This window comes from Pseudopodoces humilis, chromosome 1, assembly GCF_049639895.1.
Source record: "Pseudopodoces humilis isolate 2021_Gansu_Grassland_sample_001 chromosome 1, ASM4963989v1, whole genome shotgun sequence".
Classification (NCBI taxonomy): domain Eukaryota; kingdom Metazoa; phylum Chordata; class Aves; order Passeriformes; family Paridae; genus Pseudopodoces; species Pseudopodoces humilis.
Window position 1 is genome coordinate 94,404,669 of NC_142200.1, and position 22,656 is coordinate 94,427,324.

Consider the following 22,656-nt stretch of genomic DNA (forward strand, 5'->3'; position numbering starts at 1 on the left):
CTTTGGTTTAATAGGTGCCTAGGGAAAACACCAAGTTCATAGACGGGCATCTGCACGGGTCCCTGTAGTTGACTGTCTCACAAGATCCCTGGGATTGAGTGCTCAGCCCTTGTCACTGAGATTGCCACTGCTGCACATGTGTTGGCAGGGCATTTCAGAAAGCTTTGCTCAGCCACTGCTGCTCGGGTGTTACTGAAGCAAGGATTATGTTTTGTGAGGACAGCCAGCCCCTTGCCTCTCCCCAGCAGCAGCCACTCCACAGTCAGAACAAGGGGTGAGGCCTCAAGTATGCTGGATCCAGCCAGTGCTGAGGCAGCAGCCAGGATTTTGTCTTTGCACAAATCCAGAGTAGCTAAACTGTACAAGGAGATGTGTCCACATCCCTGATTAGTCTCTGGTCGACCAGCAGCAAAGCAGTGATGGGAGCTGGGGTGATCTATGCAGTGTCTTCTGAAGGTGTGCTGCCAGTATCAAAACTGACTGACACAGATTGATTTCAAAGGCACAAACAGCCTTTTGGAGCTCAACTCAGTAATGGAGATTTAGATACTTAACTCCTCAGCTCTCTTTGAAAGTCTCATCCCAAATTCTTACCAATTGCCAGACATTTAGTCTAGAAGTTGAAGAAATGTGTGTGTGCACATGATGAAAAAAGTAGTGTTTTGATTTTCATGCTCTTAACTAAAATCTGTGTGCAGGTGCCAGGGAGCTACATCATAGTCTGCACCATGAAAGGAAGCTATTTTGTTGGATAGGTTCAATCAAACTTAAGGGTAAAATAAATACATTTTAGTGCCATAAATGTCTACACTGATAATACTACATAGAAATGGGAATTTTATAGTTACATGTTAATCATGATCTGTTTAATTGATAAGATTTTATTTTTTTCAGTTCACATATTTTAATAACATCCCCCCCCTAAAAAAAAAAAGTTTAAAAACCCATCTGGATTGCTGAAGTGTGAAAGCAAACACACACTTGTTAGAATTGTCAAAAAATATATATAGTTTATATCTGTGCACTTTCTGACTCCCTTTACTGAATGTGCATGATTTATTATTTTTCTTCTAGGTTTGATATATTAACTTTTTACCTGCTAGAAAGGCCTTTCATTTAAATGTGGGCTTGGAGAACTGGCTGAAATATTTCTCCCAGATTCAGACACACACAGAAGGACCATTGTCTTCCACCAGTGCCTTGGTATGATGTCATAACCCTGATCTCTCTGAGTAAGAAGCTTTGATTTATAGCTAGGGCTGCTGCCAATTCATGGTTCTCAGAACTTCATATTAAATTAGATGACATAATGACATGAGTTCAGAGTCTAAGAAGGCATCACCAAACCACTGAAAACCAATTAGAAATTAATTTGCTTATCAGACTAATTTAGAACAGTGACCTCTGTCATATTTTAATATTCAAAATTGAGGACTGTTTAAAACTGTCAGCTGACCTAATGCATTGAGAAATAACAGGCATTTAAAATTGCACTGAACCAAACTTTGATTCTTTTTTTTCCTTTTTAGGACAAGGGCCAGATCTTCAACACTCTTAAATGAATAATGTTGCTTCTGAGTCTGAGCATACGTAGAAAGAGTATCATCTCTTGTGTTTACAATTTCACAAATTCTGGCTTCATTGATGCAGTTTATTATAGGCAAAACTCAGCGTATGGCAAATTCAGTCACAGTTAGTTTTTCTTTCTAGTCAGCTGAGAGTCTGCAAGGCTGGGTGCTACCTCAGCACCACGGAGCAGTTCTGAGACAGAACGATTGTTCTATTTGGTTCTAATCTCTGCTGGATTTAAGAAGTGACTGTTTCCGCTGGAAGTGCTCACAGGTTCTGAACAGCTGTAGGGCTTTGCAGTTAATTGCCAGCCCAGGCCTGCTGTGTGACTGACTAGGAGTTTCTCTTTTAGCTGGCAGGGTTATACCAAGTCATTCAAGATTTGAAATATTTGAGCCAGAAGTGGTTAGGTTAATACCGTTCTCTGTTAGATATTAATCCTGAGAAAATTAGCAGTACTGTCTATGTCACATTGCATCTCCCTGTGTGATATACCCGCTTGTGGAAGTCAGTGAAAATGGAAACGGATGTGTGTTATGACAGCTAGCTTACCATGCCTCCATGGGGATGTATAACAGGGCTCAAAACCTGTTTTTTGATCTTGGATTTATAAAGACTTGCAGTTTGTCAAGCATGAGTCAGTAAGTAAGTGGTAACACAAGTACCCACCTGGCCAGTCCTGTCCACCGTGTTGTCTCGTGCAAGGGGTTCCCCTGTGAACTGCCCAGCGTTCTCCTGTGTAGGGCCTTGATTTGGACTTGATCCTTGAGGGTCCCTTCCAAGTCAGGGTATTCTATGTTTTCCTAGCTAGGAGAAAACGGTGAAGGCAGGTACTAAGGTTTGTATCCTGTTCTAAGTCAGGTGCAGTTGTTCACCCCAGCTGAGCATCTCAGTTCCCCAGAAGTCAGTGAGACAGTGGGTGAGGGTGTGTTAGTTCCTTGTAGCCTCATTACAGTGTTTGAGTAGCACCATAAGACACTGTGATAGTGAGTGGGTAGCCAGCAAGTAAGTTACAGCCTGTTTCTGCATTGGGCTGGGGAGGTGTGCCTTGAAATACCCTTAGCTCTTACTTTGTGCCTCTAAAGTCCTTTGAAACGTGGAAGAAAACAGTTGCCCTTTCAAAAAAAGAGTATGAGGTGATTTACACCAACTTTTGACACAAATCAGAGCGTTTTCAGAATGACCAGATCTGACCCACAGGCAGTTTGGGTTGAGTTTGCAAATACAAACATTTGCAAAGATTTTTGGCCTTTGTTACTCTTTTTGTTGAAGATGCATAGGCTGGGGATAAGCAGGTAATGGGACAGAGTAGCATAAATAAACCATTAACTGATGTAATGTAGCAATTTGTGGTATTGTGTCCTCCACAAGTCAAGTACTACAGTTACTCATAAATATACTTACTGTAGTAAAATTTTATTTTAGTAAAATACTAAAGTTGGGATCTGGCTGGAAGGGGGAATGTTAATGTCTTGTGTTTCTTTTGACATGCTCAGCTTTACGGGACTGGTTCCAGATCACCTGGATCACTGGTAATGGTTTCTCATAGAAAGAAAGAAAAATCCTACAGACCTTCACTATCCAACTGGTCCCTCATGAAGATGTTTGCAGTTTTTCAAAGGGGGTTGAGTGGCTGCTATCCCAGTCTGTATGATGCTTGCACTCACTCTGCACAGGGTTAATGGCTATGCAGCTAGCAAAACACAGAAAAGCCAGATACAAATCCCTTCACCATTTCAGCAGGAATACTTTTCCTGTCTTCCAGTGTGATACTTATTCTAGTGATGAGATTCACATACAAACAAAAGTATATCACATCGAGTAAGGGCTGACTTTTTTTACTGTGTTGAAAAAATACATTAAAAAAGATAACACAGACATTACAGTTGAACAAGTTCAGGCAACTCTAAGCATAAGTGCAGGTAGCATTTGTCCATTTAAAGACAATTTGTTTCCCATTACATTAAATAACTAATGCCCGTAAGTAGTAGTTCAAAGCAAAACAACTCTGACTTGCCCTGACCAGTCTTTGTTTTCCCTCTGAATTTGTAGCCACCAGTGTCTTTGGTTGCTGTCACCATCTCCAAGTGACTTTTTTGGACTAACAGGTGTGGAATAGAGTCCCTCCCACCCATCAGTCCTTCTTCTGGTGCAGAGCAGGACTTACTGGTGGTCCTCTGTGGTGGCTGCAGTGTGTGTATTTCAGTGTAGCTACACACAAAAAGAGATTCATAGTATTCATGACCACTAATCAGACCTCTAAATGGACCCCATGGCATTACTTTTGTAAAGAAAAACTCACACTGAAGTGACAAAAAAGTGTTTGGTGCACCAGGTAGCAAAGGTGTTCTGCTGAAGGGCTGCAATGGAAAGCCAGCCTGAGATCAGGAGCCTGCCTTCTGTAAAGCCTCCAGCCTGCCTGCCACCAGGGCTATAACCTTTCCCTAGGTTATAACAAGTCAGACAACTCCAGGGTTTATTGGAGTTGTAATTGCCAGTGGTTGAGCTTGAAATTATTTAGCACAGGTGTTTCTATAACAGTGATATATTGGGAAAATTCAGTGTTCAACAACCATCATATTTCCAGCTGTGCTGTGGTTAGTGCTAGCACAGTGAACCTAATATAAAACACGTGAGAATATTTGCTAGCTCAGGAACTTGTTAAAGGTATTTTCTTACAATATCTGAGTTGTTGTGTTTATCTAGGTGCGTTTCTTCAATCTTGCATTTTCCTAAAGGGTGTGATAGTGGTTTTGTAAAGCTGTCACTGAACTTGGAATCTGCTTCTCTGCAACCAAGTGCATTAGTAGCCCTGCTAGCCAGTGTGCATCACACAAGCTGGTGAAAATAAGATTATGAGAAATCAAATGGCAGTCCATCACACCTAGAGTATTTGTCTTGAGCAGCACCTGTGCATCTGTTACATATATAGACCTGTTTTTACTAGGGTGCTAGAAATCTTGAAACAAGTGTTGCAAGCATCTACATGTAAAAGAACATAAAAGGAACAAAATTTACAAGGGGCTGGGGGACTGTAAAACAAGGGTAGTGAAGTGCATTCACCACCAACAAAATCTATGAGTGTTAAAAGAGGTTTTATATGTACAGATGGACACGTGTGTTTTAAGGGGCTCAAAAAGACTCATACACAAACATAATAAATGGCTGGACAATGTGTAAGGGTTTTGTGAAACACATGCAAATAAAAATACAGTCAGAGACACTCGTGCAACACACATGTATCTGAGCTGAGTTGTGAAAAGATGTTCCATTATTAACTTCATGCCACAATGGGTTGATTATTAGAATATTATGAAAAATATTCTCTGCTGTCACCAGAAATTTTTTAGAAAGAAGATAAATGCCACTGTGCATCCATACTTGATCGTGTGCATTAGAGTTGCATGTGTCTAGGAAAAAAAATACATCTACAGTCTAGCTTGGCCCTATTACTTGTAATTTTCTTGATAGACAAAGTGGGTCAGTTTTACCTGTGCACTGCATCTGTTGTAGGAGAGGCTTCAAAGGTACCTTTCTTTAATTTGAGAGAGAAAGCAAATGTTGAAAAAACACTTTGATTTGAGAAAGGGTCTTTCTTCTCTGATTTGAGAAAGCAGGTCTGCATTTGTCATGACTGAGTTGATGCTCACTAACAATCATTTCTGTCCACATTGCGGTACTTTTTATAGACATGACAGCTCAATTAGGGTATCATTTGGGACACTGAGTAGAGCAAGCAGAGGTCTAGAACAGGAATCAGTTTGCCTTGGTAGCCAGAGACTGACTAACATTTGTTAGGAGCTGGCATTGGCAAAAATCAAATGCAATTATATAAAAAACCTAAACAAATCAGATCCTACTCTTTCCAAAATATCCTCATAGTTGAAAACTCCTTGTATGTAGCACTTGGTCGTGTACCTTTACAGCTTTATTTTCATTGAACTCTAAAAGCCCCATCTCTACCTGATTATGCTCCAGTTTACTGCGTGTACAGACATTTATCAAATGGGCCATCGGTAGCTGTAGAAATGCAGTAGTCTATCCAAGTTAAAATTCTTGCCTTGATTACTACAAATCCATGGAGCCCTTGGGTCCAAAGCTTCCACTGAAGCACAGCTATTTGCAAACAGATTTTTATAGCACATTAGTGCTGGAGGAGAGTCCAAAGAAAATAGTCCTTTTCAATATTAGAACCAGCTGTGACTTTCTTGTGCTGATGACTCATTCATTTTTTTTTATAGGGTGGGAGAACTAGGCAAAAGACACACAGAGTCTTATTCACGACGTTGTTTGTTTTGCAAAGGGTATCCTAGCCACAAGCCAACTTGATCATACCAATACGCAACTCATGTTTATTTAAAACCTTTTTTCTTTTAACAGTTCCAATTATAAAAACAGAACCCACAGATGACTATGAGCCTGCTCAAACCTGTGGACCAATGAACCAAGGCTTAAGCCCTCTCTCTAAACCGTACTACAGTCAGCAGATCATGATGCCCCCTGATCCTGGTTCGTGCCTCGTGGCCGGCTTTGCCTCCTGTCAGCAGAGAAACGCTGTGATGTCACCTTCTCCCAACGCAAGTCCCAAGCTGCACGACCTTTCGTCCTCTCCTTACAAGTGCATCCCCAACCCGGGCCACAGTCACCTCGGACTTCAGCAGCCCCCTGGAGGTGTCCCCACCATACAGGAAGTGCCAAGGTCTATAGTTGTGCACCCAAGCCCCCCCGAGCAATCATCTCACGTCATGCTGCAGCCGCAGGTGAGTCAACATCTGAGCAGTAGCTGTCCCCTTGGTTATCAACAAACACTCTATCCCAACAGTCCCTCTTCTCCAGTTCCATCTGTTACCCAAGAGCCAACCTATTTGCAGTCCTGCAGTCCAACTCACTCATCCATAATGGGTCAACAGCAGCAGCAACTGCCGAAGGTTCACAGAAATGAGTCTCCAACAACCCAACCACTGTCATTGCCAGAGTTGCATGAGGAAAGTAATCATAATTTGGCCCCTATTCCTGTAACGATCAAGCGAGAACCTGAGGAATTGGACCAGATGTACCTGGATGATGGTAAGTCTTCCACAGCACAGGTTTGCGTTCACCATGTTGCTCTATCAGTGAGTTCCCTTAACTTCCCCTTCTTTTGAATCCTGGTGGAAAAAAGGTTCCGTTAATAGTCTGGTGGAAAAGTGTGGACTTTGCTTGGATTGTCTTTATACAGGAAAGGGCCCTTTCATTTCATTTGCAATAATGAAAACACATTATCTAAGCATTAAATGTTGTTGGTTAGCATAGAGCTCTAGCTGCATAACCAATAGCTATGTTGTAATAATCTTAACTATGTTCTTGGCTTATGCCCATGCCAGTGACCTGTGGAGCTGCAGTGAAAACATATTTAACATTGTTCCACTCATAATGCAGTGAAACGTCGGATGTGCAAATCTGTTCACTCAAACTAAATGTTAAACTGCTCTACTTCAGTTGAGAAGCTTCAGATTAAAAATGGAGGCATATCTTTCAGCATTGCTTTTCAGTCTGTTTGATGTTAAGACTACCTTTTTTTTCCCCTGTTTTTATTGTGGCCTTGCTGCTGCTTTTCCTATTTTTTTTTATTTTTCTGGTTTTGTAAGATCCTGTATGTACATATATTCTACATGCAGCACTGGAAGTTGAAATGCTGTGATAAACTTGTAAGACCCTAGTTTCCAAATATTTATTAGTTGAATGGAATAAAAGGGGATAATATGGAATTTGGTGATGTCACCAATTGCGACTGATGAACTGTGATTAGCATTTGCTGCTAAGTATCATAGTAGTATTCTGGACCCTTACTTTAATGTGAAATCCCTTCCAATAACCACATAACTTTATATAACATACCATGACATAACTTTATATAACATACCATGCTAGTTGATGAAGAAATGCCACTTAAACGGCTGCATTGAAACTAATTGGTGCCAAGGAACATCTGAACGTTATTGTCCTTCAGGGAGAATTTAGGGACAATTCATTGCACTGTTTCTTTTAAAAAAGGACATTTTGTCATTCTATTGTAAACAGCATGCTACTCACTGAATTAGGATTGCAAATTAATGTTCTGGAGCCTGAGTAGCATCTCTTTGCTTTTCAACTCTAGGAAAATTACTTTTCTTAACAGAAGTTGTTATTGGTTGCATGATAGAGAGGTCTAGGGAACTTCTCCTAATTAGGAAATAAGGTCACTAGTTTTGCACAGCACATCTTTTTGACAAGGTTTTCTTCACACAGTGTGCATTTTTATCACTTACCCATGCTGCAAGGAGCATGATTTCAACAAGCTAAATGGGAAATGTACACAAACCAAAAAAAGACACGCCAGAGTTTTGGGTTTGAGAAAAAAACAAATTTAAGGAGGGGAGTTTAGATCAATCTAAACCTAGTGTATAGCTGTCTTTTGTAAAAAAGAGCAAGAAAAGGGCAGCCTTCCTGCCTGACCTCTCAAAAATCCATCAACCCCTTCTCTGACAGAACCATAAAAGCTGCTTTTGGCTGGTCCCTACTGGAGAGATGGGACTGTTTCTCAGGGATGAAGGGTGAATGAAGCTCCTCAGACATGTCTGCTTTAGTTTTCTCATGGAGGAACAGAGGAACTTGGATGCCATGTGGTCTGAGAGAGCGGTTTTAGCATTTTCATCAATGCTCATTCTCTCTGACGAAGTGTAAATGGTTTAGCCTTTAACCTCATCTCTGTTCCATCACTCTCCTCTGGACAAACATGCACACCAGTCTTCTAACAGATGATCAGAACTAATTGTAGAAACCACGATGTACATCTGCACTGATACTTGAGGTTGACTTTGAAGATCTCTTCAGCTAGCCAAATCCAGATATACTTCCCTTCAGCATTCAGCAGGCTTTCAGAATCAGTGGCTGACCACAAGATCTGTAGACCAAGAAAGAGGTAACAGTCCTGGTAACAGCATGTAATAGGAAGAAACCTAAGCCCTTGTAGTTCAGTGAATTAAATATCACCAATTCCCTCTAAAGGGGTCAATCAGAAATGGCTAAAATGATCTTTAGGTTTGTCTCAGGTGTCACACTGATGGAGCTCAACCCACATGAGCTGCCTTTTCCTTTCTAAACCTTATCTCACTGCCCAAAGAAAAGGTCATCCACTCTATGTATATCTGAACTGGACTACTACCCACTTCATATTTGCCTCAGTATCTGGACGAGGGGCTAAAGGCAGGAAGTGTTTCTTGTTGGATTTCTGCTGGCCAAAACACCCTATTCAAACCATGCAGAGCTCTAGCATGCTTCAGACACGCAGCACAGGAGCATGAAGCTGTGAGTCAGGCTGGAAGCCTGTTTAGGTGTGTGCTGTATGCATTTCATGAAGGCAGCATTTTCACCACTACTGCAGACATTGGTTTCACATTACATTTAATCTGATGAAACTGCAGGCTCCTATGGAAAGGGTGGCCACAATCCATCTTGCTCTGTCACATGTTCTTGCTGCTTTCTTCGAGTCATATCAATTGATTATGGAGCAGCAGAGCAGGCTAATGGAAAATTAGCCTGCCCAAAATAGCAAAATCCACATAGTTTTCTGTTAGGTCAGCTCGTGGAATCACGTCCAGTAGCTAGATCCAGCCCTTGAGAGGAGGGCAAGAAGCCTGGTGCTGTGGGTCGAGGGGTGCTACAGGGTCACTCTGGGTGGCAGAAGCCCACCAATAGGCCAGGTCAGGTGTGAATTGAAGCTACTTCTGATGTGATCTTATCCTCCCCAGCAACTGCCCAGTCACTCATCCTGTTTTGGTTAAAAATCCCCTTCTCGTGCTCACCTGTCAATTATGGAAGGAAGACGTTGCATGGTCTCAAAGGGTAGTTTGGCCACTCTGGTGACTGCCTGGAAACCACTAGTGATTGCTCCTGGTGTCACAGGGGGTGCTGCTCACTGAGATCAGCATGGGAAAGGCAAAGCACGTATGCAGCACCCTGGTGCCTGGTGCTGTTTCATTCACACCTCTGACCATAGCAGTGGAACAAGGGACCGTGAGTTTTGGCCAGTGGCTCGTACCAAATAGGTACAAATAGGTAAAATAGGAGCTTTTTGAAGTTATCACCATTTTTAATTACTAGTATATCCACCTATAAGTGTTCTTCTTGTTGGAAGAGTGGGTGGAATATCTGTTGCACTTGTGAACAATATGAAAGCCTGAGACAGGTCTTGTGTCTCTAACTGCTTTCCTTGCCTGCTGCTCCAAGTATAACAACTCTTTTCCTCATACCTGATTAGTAAAGTTATTTTAATGACATTAAAAATTAAATTCTCAAAGCATCACTCATTTTAATATGTATATCTTCATAGTATCTCGTAGCTATTTAATACCTCCAGTTTTATCTAAAATTATTTAAGAAGTGTGAGGTATTGACATCTAACATATTTAGGGGACTACCAGAAAAATAAAATACCCAATTGATATTCCCAGATTATAACTGATAAAATTTTAGTTGCTTGTTTACCAATTGATTTATGTATCTAATATACATAGAGCAGTTTTGTACCAGTATAAGCAGAAATCTTTTGGTTTCATCTTATGGGTTCAAAGTAATATTCATTCCTTTACTTCTGGAATATGTCCAAATATAGACCATTTACACTGCAAAGTATAGATGGAAATAAACAATCGAAGAATTTATATAAATAGAGGTCCTTTATATGACATTTTTCTGCTTTGGTAAAGGCAGGTAGCTGAAGAAATACAAAGAGAGCACACAAAGAGAATTCCATTTTGGCAAGTAAGTTCTGGTCTTGGCAATCTTATTTTAAATCAAAATCTACAGTAGCCACCTGGGCTACTCATTAAATGTGCTGCCCATTTCAGTATGTGAATATGTGATTCCACATATAGAACGCATTTAAAACTCACGCTGTAAAGTGATACCTGATATATTATGGCTATGCTCTTGATACTGAAAGGTATCTGGCTTGGATACCAGCACCCGTTTCAAATCATTTTGAGTTCAGCCTCTTAGCAAAGATTATGGCTGACTGCCTTTGCTGCTTTCACAGGAAAATTTGATAAAAAGTGGTTGAAATTGTGACATTTATGCCTGGTTTTGGTCCTCTGCAAGAGTCCATGGTCCTTTGCAGGAGGAAGTGTCCTCTGCACCAGGAGCTCTTGCAAATACCTGCAGGACACTGGGGCACCCTGGTAGGTGATGCTGGGTCTGACGGTGTCTCCATGTATGTGTGCCACTCCTGCCATAGGCAGTGAATGTTAAAGTGATGTTTGCCTTTCAGATCTAACCTGGGAGGAGTGTGAGGTGCTAGGGAGCTAAAGCTCATGGAAAATCATTAGGCAGGCAGGCTTGTGATCTGTCCATGCTGTAATTTCTTTTAAGAAAATACATGTTATTTAGGTATTGATGTGTCTTCTACACAGCCCTTTGAGACATGAAGTGGAATTAGTATTGCCCAAAGAGATGGATAGTTTGGGGAAGCTACAAGCTGATGAGAATTTTTCCAGGTCCCTTTAACCAGATGTGAAAATTTACCTAATTTATTTCTTTGACATCTTTATATTTTTAGTGTGCTTCTCTCCGCAGTTACCTGACTAGTACTTGGGTCAAAAGCTGTGCTCATCTGCTCTTGAACTAATCCTCCTTTTCTGTTGACTAGGGCAGCTCAGACAATTTTTCAGAATTTTAACTGCTTTTCTTAGTGGTAGAAGAAACCTGAAGCCAGAGGTAGGAGAGTGGAAGTTCACACAGCTTTCCCAATGTCCAGACAGCTGGGAACTGGCCATGCTCACAACAGGACATGCTGTAGGTGACTTGAAATCACCTTCCTCATCCCCATTTCCCTTTTCTGGACCTAGTGTAGCCTGTGTGGAACACAGAACTGAGCTCCAAGTCTTTCACCAGGATGGAGGATGCCAAAAGTACTTTTTAGGTTGTAACTGGCACTCCCACGAGCTATTAGATGTTTTACCTGCAGCAGAATGACACTCATTTGTGAAGTTATTTCCTGCTGTTAGAATGTAGTTTTCATTACAGATGAAAAGGAAGCTATTTTGAAAAAGCAAGGGGGAAACACATTGTTACCAGCAGGAAAAAATGTATGACTTATATTCTCAGCAGATTTCAACATATACTGTACATTCTGTGATCTCATTTGTTATATTAATGCACAAAACTTTACAAAAGTAGTTTTTAATTGAAAGCAAATCAGCATCCTGGAAGATTCTTTAATCAAGGTAGTTGATTATTCAGTGCTTGAGTACTGAAGGCCTGGCTTCTAATCTCAACTTTTGAGATGCAGTGGCAGCTTTGTTAAAATCAGGAGCACACTCCCATTAGTGGTCAGGAGGCCAGGGTTCCATATGCTGTTGAAAAAAAATACAGACTCAGAATGTCCTGAGTCCTCTGTAGGAGCCAGAACTGAAATTACAGTATCTGAAAGACAGATCTCCTGACTGAAGTTTTGTATATTAATTCAGCCTCCTCCTTTCCACATGAATGCTTTCATAAAGGTCTCTATCCTGATCTTGACTTGATCAGATCTATAAATCTTTACACAGTAAGATGAAAATACACAGGCCATAAACAAAGGTATCTGATGTTTGGATATGTGGCTAGCAGAAAGTATCAGAACCACATAATCATCTTTTTTAAAACAAGGAGGCTTTTGTTCTTGTGATTGTCTTTGCACAGCTGTGAGTTTTATAGCACCATGCCAATGAATGCACTCATTGCAACTAGTTTTTTACTCTGAAAAGGTAAATTGGGAGTATTAAGCCCCCAATAAGTATGTAAAAGTGGCAAAACCACAGGTAAAGTGTTACTGAAAGCTGCAGTCCTGCCAGCCATTTCATTTTAAACATGCCTCTTTTAAATACAACTTTTGCAGTAAAAGCTGTAACTCCTGGATGTAATATGAGCTATTGCTAATGTCATTCCCATGAATTGCTTACAGTGTTGAGCCATTAGATGTCTGACAAGTCCATATATCTCCTATACAGTATATATGAAAGTTTTCTTGCGCCTAAACCATATGTCCTTTTTTTTTTTACTTCTCTGTATTCTGGAAATGCACGTGGTTTGGTGATATAGTTTATTTGAACAGGAACCATAGCAGACAGAATTACTCTTTCGCTGAAATGTATCCTTTTTCATACATCTCAGCCTCATGATTAAAGCGATTGGCTCTTGAGGCGTTAAGTTTAGTCTGCTTCTGCCACAGTTATGCATTTGAAAACTCCTGAGTTCACCCAGTGATTTCCAGTAGTCCCAATGTCATTAGAACAACATGCAGGTAGTCTGCAAAGTCCAGTAACACTGTCTACACTTTTGGCTTGGGCGAGCTTTCCCCTTCCTCCCTTTTGGCCAAGCCTCGCAGCTCTGGGAGAAAACAAATAGCTTTCCTCATGGAAAGTTTTACTTAACCTGGCATGGTGCCTGAGCCTAGACCCTCCTCGTGTCTAATGATGATTGAAAGTGTACATGCTACTGTGATAAAACATGCTGAGTCGCTAACATTTGGGGCTTGGGCTGTAGGCGATGAGTAAGGGAGGGCTGAAGTAATGCGTTCGAGTCAGACCTTCGGTGGACTTGCACGTCTGGGTTGGAGGGGGATCCTGTTACACGAAACCACACACCCACGGGAATGCGTTTTGCTGTTGCTAGCAGGTTTGATGAATTGGGTCTCCCAGGAGGCCTGCCAGAAGAAAGCCCCCAGAAGCACAGATGACCAGAGTAGGTGTCTTTCCTGGTTTTCTGCAGCCCCAGGTGTGCAGTTGCCCACAGAGCAGACCTGCCTACCTCTTAGCTGTGGTATGCTGTGAAATATAGTAGGGAACTTTGCTTTCTTTCAGCGTCAGCACTTACATTTCCAGGGAGGTCCTTGAGTCTCAGGCTTTCAAGAAAATGTCCTGTCCCTTCAGAGAAGTCCTTAGTGGCTCCAGCCCCATTCAGTGATGCCAGACACTGGTGGAGGGAGCAGGAGGCTGACCAAGCGACGGGAAAGCTGCAGAAAGCAGTGTTGAAAAAGCAGCCTCTGGCTGATTTGCATCTGCACACACACCTTCACGTTAACACTTGGAGTTATTAAGTGTTTGTCTGAAGCTGCATTGCTCCCCCTCTTTCCAGCTGAGAGCAGCTTGGAAGAAGTCGCTTCTCATTCCCATGCCAGATTCATTCTTCCATTTCTACATCAATGGCTGTTGGTGTTGCCATTTCAAATGGTAAAGGTTTTGTTGGTTATTTTCTGTAAGTTTTCCCTGGCAGTCAGGAGAGAAGAAGTTGCTGTATCTGAGCCTTGCTAACATTTACATCTGCTTTTAAGCCTGGAGCAGTGCCAAGGAAAATACGTGGCTTGCAGAAGCACAAGCTTCGTGAGAAAGCTTTGTTCCGATGCAAATTATTTTAGGAATATGTTGTTTGTTTGAATCGTTTCTGCTGAGCTGAGCAATATTAGCTGCTTAGGTGTGGCCTCGTGCCTTGGCCTCTGTGCTCTTGTGTCCTGAACCCCATTCTTGTCAAAACATTTGTGGGGAAGTTGTGGTAGCAGGCCCCTCTTCTCAAGGGAGCAGAATACAGCACAGGCCCCCACAGCACCTCCGCAGAGCTGGGCTGGCAGCTCAGCCCAGCAAACACATCCATGTCAGAGGGAGCAGCCTCCCTGACTTCACGTACAGCGCTTGTGGAGAGGCACTGGCGAGCTGCTGGATCCCCAAGCTGTGGAGGGCCTGCCTCTGCTCCCACTTAAGTCAATAACACCGTTCCCTTTGGGTTCGTTGGGAACAGGACCAAGAGCGTGGCTGGTAGTTAAAGCACACATAATAGCTGCATTCATGGAAGCCTGGTCCCTGATAGACAGGCAGAAAGGGAGTTTTCCCAAGCAGATTTCTGCACGGCACCACTCATTGTTTCATCTATGTCTGCAGGACAGCTGGGGGCTGGTCAGGGGCCTGATAGTGGCTTGACCATCACTGCAGAGAGCAGGCTGCTTGATAACCTGGCTCCAGGTCTTTCCTCCTCTCTGAGGAGCTGATGGTGATTGCAACCAAAGGGGGCACAGCTTCCACAACAGGCTTATCACCAGGCTGGGAGGAAGCTTATGAAAAAAAGCAGACCCTCAAAATGTTCCCCTCCTCCTCTGTCACTGAGGAAGTCTGCAAAGCCTGGGCATTGAAAATACTTGGGAACAATCAGTGAGTAAGAAATACAGTAGGAAAACTGCAGTCCTGTTCCTCGCTGGCCGGCCTGGCTGGGTTTGGCAGCAAACCAGGGAGCTGGACCAGCCCTCTGTCTCCTTTACAGGCTTCACTTCTAGGTCTTCTACATTTTGCACACCATGAAACCCTACTGCAAGACAAGTAGCAGAAAGCTGAGTGAGATGGTGCTGCAAGTGTGTCCAAACTCCCAAACAGTATTGTTCCTGAGCACATAAATTGCTGTGTGAGCACTGGAACGAACAGTCTTGAAAAAGCAATGCTAGAGGCTATCCAAATCCATAATTAGTGGATTAATTCTTTGATCCTTAGGTAGTCATAGCTCATTATCTAAGCATCATGTAAATGCAAGAATATTCCTCACTTGCCTTTCCTTTGCACAACTAAAACATGATTTCTCTCCTTCATTTTGACTCTCCTGCAGCCAAACTGCTGCAGAGAATGCAGAAGACAAAATTTTACTATTCATGTCTGTGCTGTCTAGATTGCTTTTGATGATAGATTTCTGTGGGAGCTAGGGCCAAAGATCTGCTCCATCTCATAACTCTTGTGATAGCCTTTGGGTTGCAGAATAGGTATTGCTGTAGATATTATGAATCCATTTTGATATCCTGGGAGCAGCAATTGGTTCCTTTTCTAATGCTTCAGGGAAAATATATATTTTGGTGTTACCTCATAAGCAAAATCTTCTGCAGATAACTTAAGAAGTAGAAAAATTTCTATTTTGGATCACAAGAGAAGCCTCCAAAAATAACAAACTGAAGAATATTTCTTTTAACCTTTATTTCTATCCTGCATATGCAAATACATACACAGATAAAGTGTCTGAAGTCTATAAGTCTGTAAGACTTTGTGTTAAAATTATTTTAATCGTTGTAGTTGTGATGGGCAAGAATGATCTAAGTCTCTTGTACTCGTGACTGACTTTTCTGAAAGTCCTGCAGGTGCCTGTTGAGTAAAGCCTTTTAGAAACATGAGGTCAGGTGGAGAAGCCCATCCCTTGGAGGTTGTGTTGTGCACCGTCAGTTCCTGACCATTGCAGCTCCATACTGCTGCTCACCTCTGAGCTGTGATTATCACTAGCGCTGGCATCTGAGCTTTTGCTATCCAGTTATTCTTTTGGAAGACTGAAATGACTGGTAATCTCTTTGCTATCAGTTGTTTTTTTCCTCTGTGATGACTGTGTTCCACCAAGCTCCAGGCTGCACTTGTACTCAGCTATTGGCTTGAGGCCTTTCACCTCAGACCTTCTGCACAAGGCATTAACAACTTCTCCAGGCATCTTCTTCTTACAGTACTGTCTTTGGGTCAGTAGTACTGGGAGGTTCAAATGTTCTTCTCAATCTAATGTGACTTTGTATGGAATTGCCATATAAGAAGAGAAACTGGTTCTGGTTTCTTTCAGTAACACTCTGTTTTGAGAAACTTCCCTGACTTATTAGCTGTTAACCACTGCATGGACCCCAGCAATCAAAGGCTAGAGCTCCCTGAATTTGCTAGATTTGATGCCACACAAATCTAGCTTTGCAGAGTGTTGTAATGAATCCAAGTTTTGCCAAGTTGTACCTCAGCCAGACACTGCACAAGATCTCTCTGGAAGGGCCACCAGAAATGGAGATGGCTGTTCTATTCCAGACCCTGAGCTCCTGGGTAACTTTGAAAGAGTTCTCAGGCATTTTTTCTTGTTTTTTTTCTTCTCCACAGGGAGTATGTTAGGATGAGGGAAGACCTCATTACAAAAGAAAAAGAAGCAAAGCTGATTCTAGGGCAGAAAGTGCCATCAGCTACAGAGAGACTATGCTTTTTGCCTCAGCAGACAAGCCCAGGGGCAATGGCTTCTTCAGAAAACATCCCAGGAATTCTCCGACTGTTTCTGAAAACCTGTATTGGACTTTTACAGGCCAGAAAAGCACACTACCATCTATTTAAACCACTCACTCACAGCTGGATGAGCTGTCACCACTTGGTAGGAACCTGCAAACCTCCATTGTTACAAAACTTCTGATTTCTGCCCTGTTCAGCACATAGTCAGAGCTGTAGAGATATGGGTGACCATGGTCTTTGGGGTTAGAGGGTTCAGGGTCATCTTTTCACAGTCTGATATCCCAGATATTTCATGCTGTTTCAATGGTAAACTAAAGCCTTAAAGAGGAACCAGCAGTGCTGAAGTTAAGGAAAGGTTTGCCAGAAGGACATGCTAATGTGAAAGCAGCTTCTTGGTGCTATTTTAGTAGCTAACGCACAATTCCAGAGATAGCTGCAGCCCTCAGCTTAATTGGTGTGTGTTTGCTGGCAGAGGCAGATCTGTGCTGCAAGACACCAAGACCCTCGGTCAAAGCTGGGGCTCTGCATGGGCTGCAAAGGATTCAGCACGTTGGAAGGGATGAGGGGATGGGGCCCTTTGTGACAAGTAAATGTGTGTTTATACATTTACTCTATTTGGGAAACTTAGCAAAGCAAACAACATAGAAGCTGTCTCATGAAGCTGTCACAGTCAGCAAGCATTTTAAAGTTTCAGACTTCGAGTATGGCTGTGAAACTACCTGATGGCGTAATTAGAGTGAAAGAAGGCCTGAGAAAAAGAGAAATGAAAGGAAGGTTAAATATAACACACCCATTAAAAAAAAAAAAAAAAAGCATAGATAAATTCTGGAAGAAGAGGGGAAAGGATGAGCGTGGGTGTGAGAGAGAGGAGTTTGTCTAAAAGTGAAATGGTACATATGAGTAGTAAGAGCCCAGGATTTGACTGCCATGGAAAAGTGTGTCTAAAGAACACCTCACTTTGCCCCAAAATAATTTAAGTATAGAGAAAAAGGAGAGGAGATGATGAAATGAGCATTGTGCTCCTTAAACTTATATAGATCCAAGGAGAGAGGGTAGAGGAGCCTTTCTGTCTGTATTGATCTGCAGTGAGATGGCTGCATAGCCTGCAGGTGGAAAGGTTTGTTGGTCAGCTCCCCTAGGGCAGGGCCTTCAAATAACCCCATAGCTTATTTCTGTATTCTATAAACAGGTTTTCTAAGGGGCAAGGAAAAGGCTTCAGAGATGCCACTGGGTGAAGAAAGCTCCCATAGGGAAACCAAAACCCCTTCAGAAATATGGTGAAAAGGAAGGGGGTGGGAAGCAGTCTTAGAATAAATATAGTCTCATCACCTGAACTTAGTGAGAAATTTTCATATCAGTTTTAAGGCTTAGAGTGTAACAGGGAATTCAGTAAAAATGAGAAAAATACAAATTTATTATTGATTTTCCCCAGCTGTAACTACCCAGAAAAAATAGTGCTAGAAGGAGTAGAAGTGATCAGACCTTGAAAAGGCAGTTGAGGATTTGTAAAATCTCACTTTCAGAGATATAAACTGAAGAATAAAACAGGAAATCCCCTTACTTTGCAACTTTTGAAAGATGGCATTCAAGTTACATTTAGGATGTGATCCAAGTGCCATGAAAATTTTTTCCATCAACTTTGATGTATGTTCTAAAACAGGATGTGTTAAATCAGGGAAAATACTAACAGACTCTCAAGTAAATTAACAGAAGATTCACAACAGATTATGAATCACTGTATTAAAGAATCAATTAGAGTCAGCTCTTTACATAAAGACAAAGTAGTAGCAAAAGAAATTTTGAACTAGAAGAAATCAGAACATCTGCTGAAATTTCCAAAGCTATATTTAATATTATCTTAGGAAAAGCACCTGGACTGAATGGTGTCTCATCAAAAAATTTTAAGTGTTTCCAGACCAAAATCACTTGGCTACTTCTGAAAAAAAATAAAAAAACAAAAAATCATCTGCTAAAGCAGAAGAGAAAACTCCTCTGTAATCCCTCCCCTTCCACTGAATTTTGTCATGGGGAACATCACCATCTTAAACCACAGCACCTTCTGCTGCCATGAATTACTTTGCTGGAGCCAAGGCCTGCCCTTGCATAACAGTACCATTAGCTAACTGTAGGGCAGACTTTATTATTATAAGGAATATTTTGGATTCAAGCACTCAGCACAGGGGAGTGTATGAAAAGTGAGCAGAGTTCGATAGAGATGCCAAATTTCCTGCCAAGGAATCTACAAATGGATGGACCTTTTCTTTGGTTGTTAGATGAATATTCAGGAAAAAAATCTGCTTTTGAAATTTGCGGCAAATCTACTGTCATTTATTTTAGTGAGGAAGGGGATAGATAAGATAAGACAAGACTGTTTACATCTCGTGGTGTGAGTTGTGACCCTAAAAACATTTGGTCAGCCAGCCAGAGGTCAGCCAGATGTACACCTGATGTTTCAGGGCTATTATTATAGTTTCTCTGACAATAAAATCTGGATTTCTGCAGCAACCAACACAGTTCCTCTGCTGTCAGTTAAGAGCCTGCTTCAGGGAGGAGCTGGCAGATGCTTGTGACGCCAGATGAGGCTGTAACATGCTTTCTGTTGTGCATGATCCCCTGAGGGATGTGACCACCACCTCCCTGTGCCTATTTTTGGAAAAATAGCTGTGTTCAGAAAGTTGTCTGAAGACAGATTTACATTTCATATGAAAAACTTTCATTGGGGGGAAGCACCACTGAAGGGGGGAAAGCCCCACATCTTGTGACACTAAAATGATTGTAAGAATTCTTTGCTGAGATGTGTAGGTGGGAATATTTCTCGTAATATGGGAAAGACATCTAGATTTTACATTGCTGCTGCAAAATGAAAATCTTACGAATGGGAGAACCTACCTTTGCATATTTTTGATAGAGGCAACTGGAGTAAGTCAGCATAGATCCATCTAATTGTAGTGCAGCTGCACTGATTTCTACCTGTTCAGACCCAAAACGGATTTATTTAAGAATGAATGTATTAGCTGCAGGGACAATTCTTCTAGCTTCATTCTTACTCGAGATTACCTTGCTTTTAAGTACTACCAGACATTTCTGTGTATCTTTTTCTTCTGCTTTTCCTTTGCAAACTTTTCTTTCTGTTATGTATCTGTCTCACATGCCAATGGAAATCAGGAGAGGAAATCAATTTGTATGAATGGACTTCATAAACTTCATGATTTACCAGTAATGAAATCCGGGCTTGCAGAATGAGAAATAATAGGGCTTTTCCAAAATATCTTAATCCTTGGCTGTGATTAGTGGCATAAAATGAACCATTCTTTCCTACGTGTCTAAAGTCCAAGTTGTGCTCCATGTGATATTCTTTCCAGTCTCATGTCAGTAAATAATTGCCATGCTGCTCTTTAGACTGTCTGCGACCTTCACTATGCTCGATTTTCTTAACAAAAGTCAGGAATTGTTGCAGATTGAACTCCTGCTGTGATCTGATCTAGTCTAGTGTGAAAGGAAAGCTCGTTAATCCTACTCCCAAATTCCTTACCCAGTTTACTATAAATGTACTGCTCTATAAGCATATGTAATGCAGCACAGCCATAACAGTGCTTAAAACAGGATTAGGCAATGCCTCATATTTTCTAACTACTTCTACTTGTACAGGAATACAAATTCACTCTCTTTGTATTGTCAAGGGTGACTTATTAAAAAAAAACAAAACAAAAAAAGGCTTAGCTAGTTTCAGTTTTATGATTTTTTTGCCAGAATATTATCTAGTGTCTAAACTTGGCCAGTTTGTTTAATTACCTGAATATGAACCAAATATGGTTCATATCTTAAAGAGTCTCTTTTGAAGATGGGAAGAACTAAGTACCTTAACATGATCTTGTTTTAACAACTAAAAATTGGCAGCTGTGCTGTGTACTCAAGTGAAGCAAAGATACTTAGTTCTAGAGAATTGGTTTAAAATCTAGAAAAGAAAAACTACATTCTGCTACTAAAACCCTGTGCATGGTTTTCCACTATTCCCTGGGAAGTGGGTAGGGCTCTAGGATCACACTGTACCCACATGCATATGCACTAAAACCAGCACACTGAAGTAAACACAGAAATGTTCTTGTTCTGTTTGAGTGGTGGAAATAAGAAGTCTGCCGACCTCAGGGAAGTCTTGTGTGCTTCAAAATTCAGGCAAAATAATGGAACTCATCCTCTTGCCTCTTTTGCGTATCAGCATTAAAACATTTCAAACGATCTTTCGGCAATAATGAACAAAATAGACTGTTTACAATATAGTGACTGGTATTTTTTCCTGCCAAGCCATCAGACCAGTACATTGCATATTTGTAGACTACCTTTCCAGATGTCTGTCTGTGCTTTATAAGAGCTTGATGCATTTTGATGCAAGTAGGAAGTCTTCAGTTGTCTCCTGTGCTCTTTGGATCAGGCTCCAATTCACAATCATGATAACCTTAATTTAATACTCTTTTAAAAAGTCCTGTGTTGAAAAGAAATAATTCATTGATTTGAGAGATTGAAAATCTCTAACATTGGGTGAAAGTCTCAGGACCCAAAACTTGATGCAGACACAAGTTACAGCTCCCAGAATAACTGTAGAATTACATTAATATGTTAGGGTAATGACACATACAATAACCTGAAATTCTACCTGTATTTCACCGATTGGCAGTGTTTCAAGCACGCTCACTTTGGTTGTTTGGATGTGCTGATATTTTAAAAGCAATGTGTGTGTTGGTTGCAAGGGATCTCAAGGAGATCTCAATGTATTCTTGCATGCTGAATGGTGCATAAGTATATTTTGTTTGAGTGTGCCCCTTTATGCCAGTAGTACAGAGACATTCTTCTCCTGCAGTTGTTCACATACAAATATATAAGGTCCCTTTGTGGGACCATTTTGGAAGTCTCTTTAGTGGCTGTACTCGTTCATGTGGTCTGTAACGAGACAATGACAACACTGCACCATGTGTTCTCCATGGAAAACAATGTAATTTCAACAATTTTCCATTTTCTGTGATGTTTTTCTCTAAAGAGGGGGCCTTCTGTTTGTGTACGAAGATTTCTGTTGCAGCTCTCCATAGATAGCCACACCACAGAGAAAGCATGAAAGCTTCTCGGGCAGGACATTCATCCTCACTTATCTGGCCCTCAGAGACATTAGCTAATCGAGGCATGATACTCCATACAATAGAACAAGTGCTGTAAAGCTACCTCTGTTATCCCAGAAAACATGGAGACTTATCATTCCCATGGCCATTTTACAGGATTTGTTTGCTTCTGACAACAACATCCACAGCCTATCAACTCCAACAATGAATCTGATGCTGGTTCTCTGTGTTATCATCTCCCTAATAAGTCTTTTTTTTCTTTTTCTTTTTCTTTCTTTTTCTTTCTTTTTTTTTTTTTTTTTTTCCACCCCATTTGTGAGAATTTCTCCCCTGGAGCTCTTCTCTATCAGGCCCCTGCAGCTGCTGTTATTTTAGATATGGCAGGAAGTAGGTATCGGAAAACAGCGAGAGCTCACAGCACTCAGAAAAATCTAGAAATTCCTCTGATTTACCCCAGGCTCTGGCTCCAATCAAAGCTGCTTGAAGAAAGAAAATGAAAAGCAAGAGCGGGGGGAGTTGGTGGAGGGAAAGACCCAAGCAGAGAATTGTGTCTGGGCTGTGCGTCTGGGCATCACCTCCTGCGGGGTACCAAGGAGATGCTCTACAGGGCCATGTGGGATGAGGCTGGGAGCAGCATTCCATGGCAGAGCTGGGGCTGCCACCCTCTCCAACAGCCAAGAAAACCGCTTCTTGCCTCCCCAGAGACATATGTTTCTCATCCCTTTTTCATGTTCTCCCCCTCACGTGTCTGGTGTGCACCTGAAGCAGATCAGCTTCCATGGCCATCCAGCAGCTCCTGTAAATGATTTTAGCAGCACTTACCAAGGGCTGCCAGCCAAAGACACTGGTGGAAAGTCACTGGAGCAGGAAACTTACATCACTGTTTCTATTCTTATTCTTATTCTTATTCTTATTCTTATTCTTATTCTTATTCTTAT

At 41.5% G+C, this 22,656-nt stretch overlaps 1 protein-coding gene across 5 annotated transcripts in view; it reads left to right on the top strand.

Moving 5' to 3' along the window:
• NFATC1 (nuclear factor of activated T cells 1) overlaps window positions 1-22,656 on the top strand; it is a 110,224-nt gene that overhangs the window by 72,069 nt on the left and 15,499 nt on the right. For 2 of the 5 annotated variants that reach the window (XM_014254562.2, XM_014254561.2), the window contains exon 9: window positions 5,950-6,636. In XM_014254562.2, the coding sequence (XP_014110037.2) occupies window positions 5,950-6,636 (687 nt within the window). Of the gene's footprint in view, window positions 1-5,949; window positions 6,637-22,656 lie in introns of those variants that run through there. The other 3 variants (XM_014254563.2, XM_014254565.2, XM_014254566.2) reach the window with 3 other exon arrangements.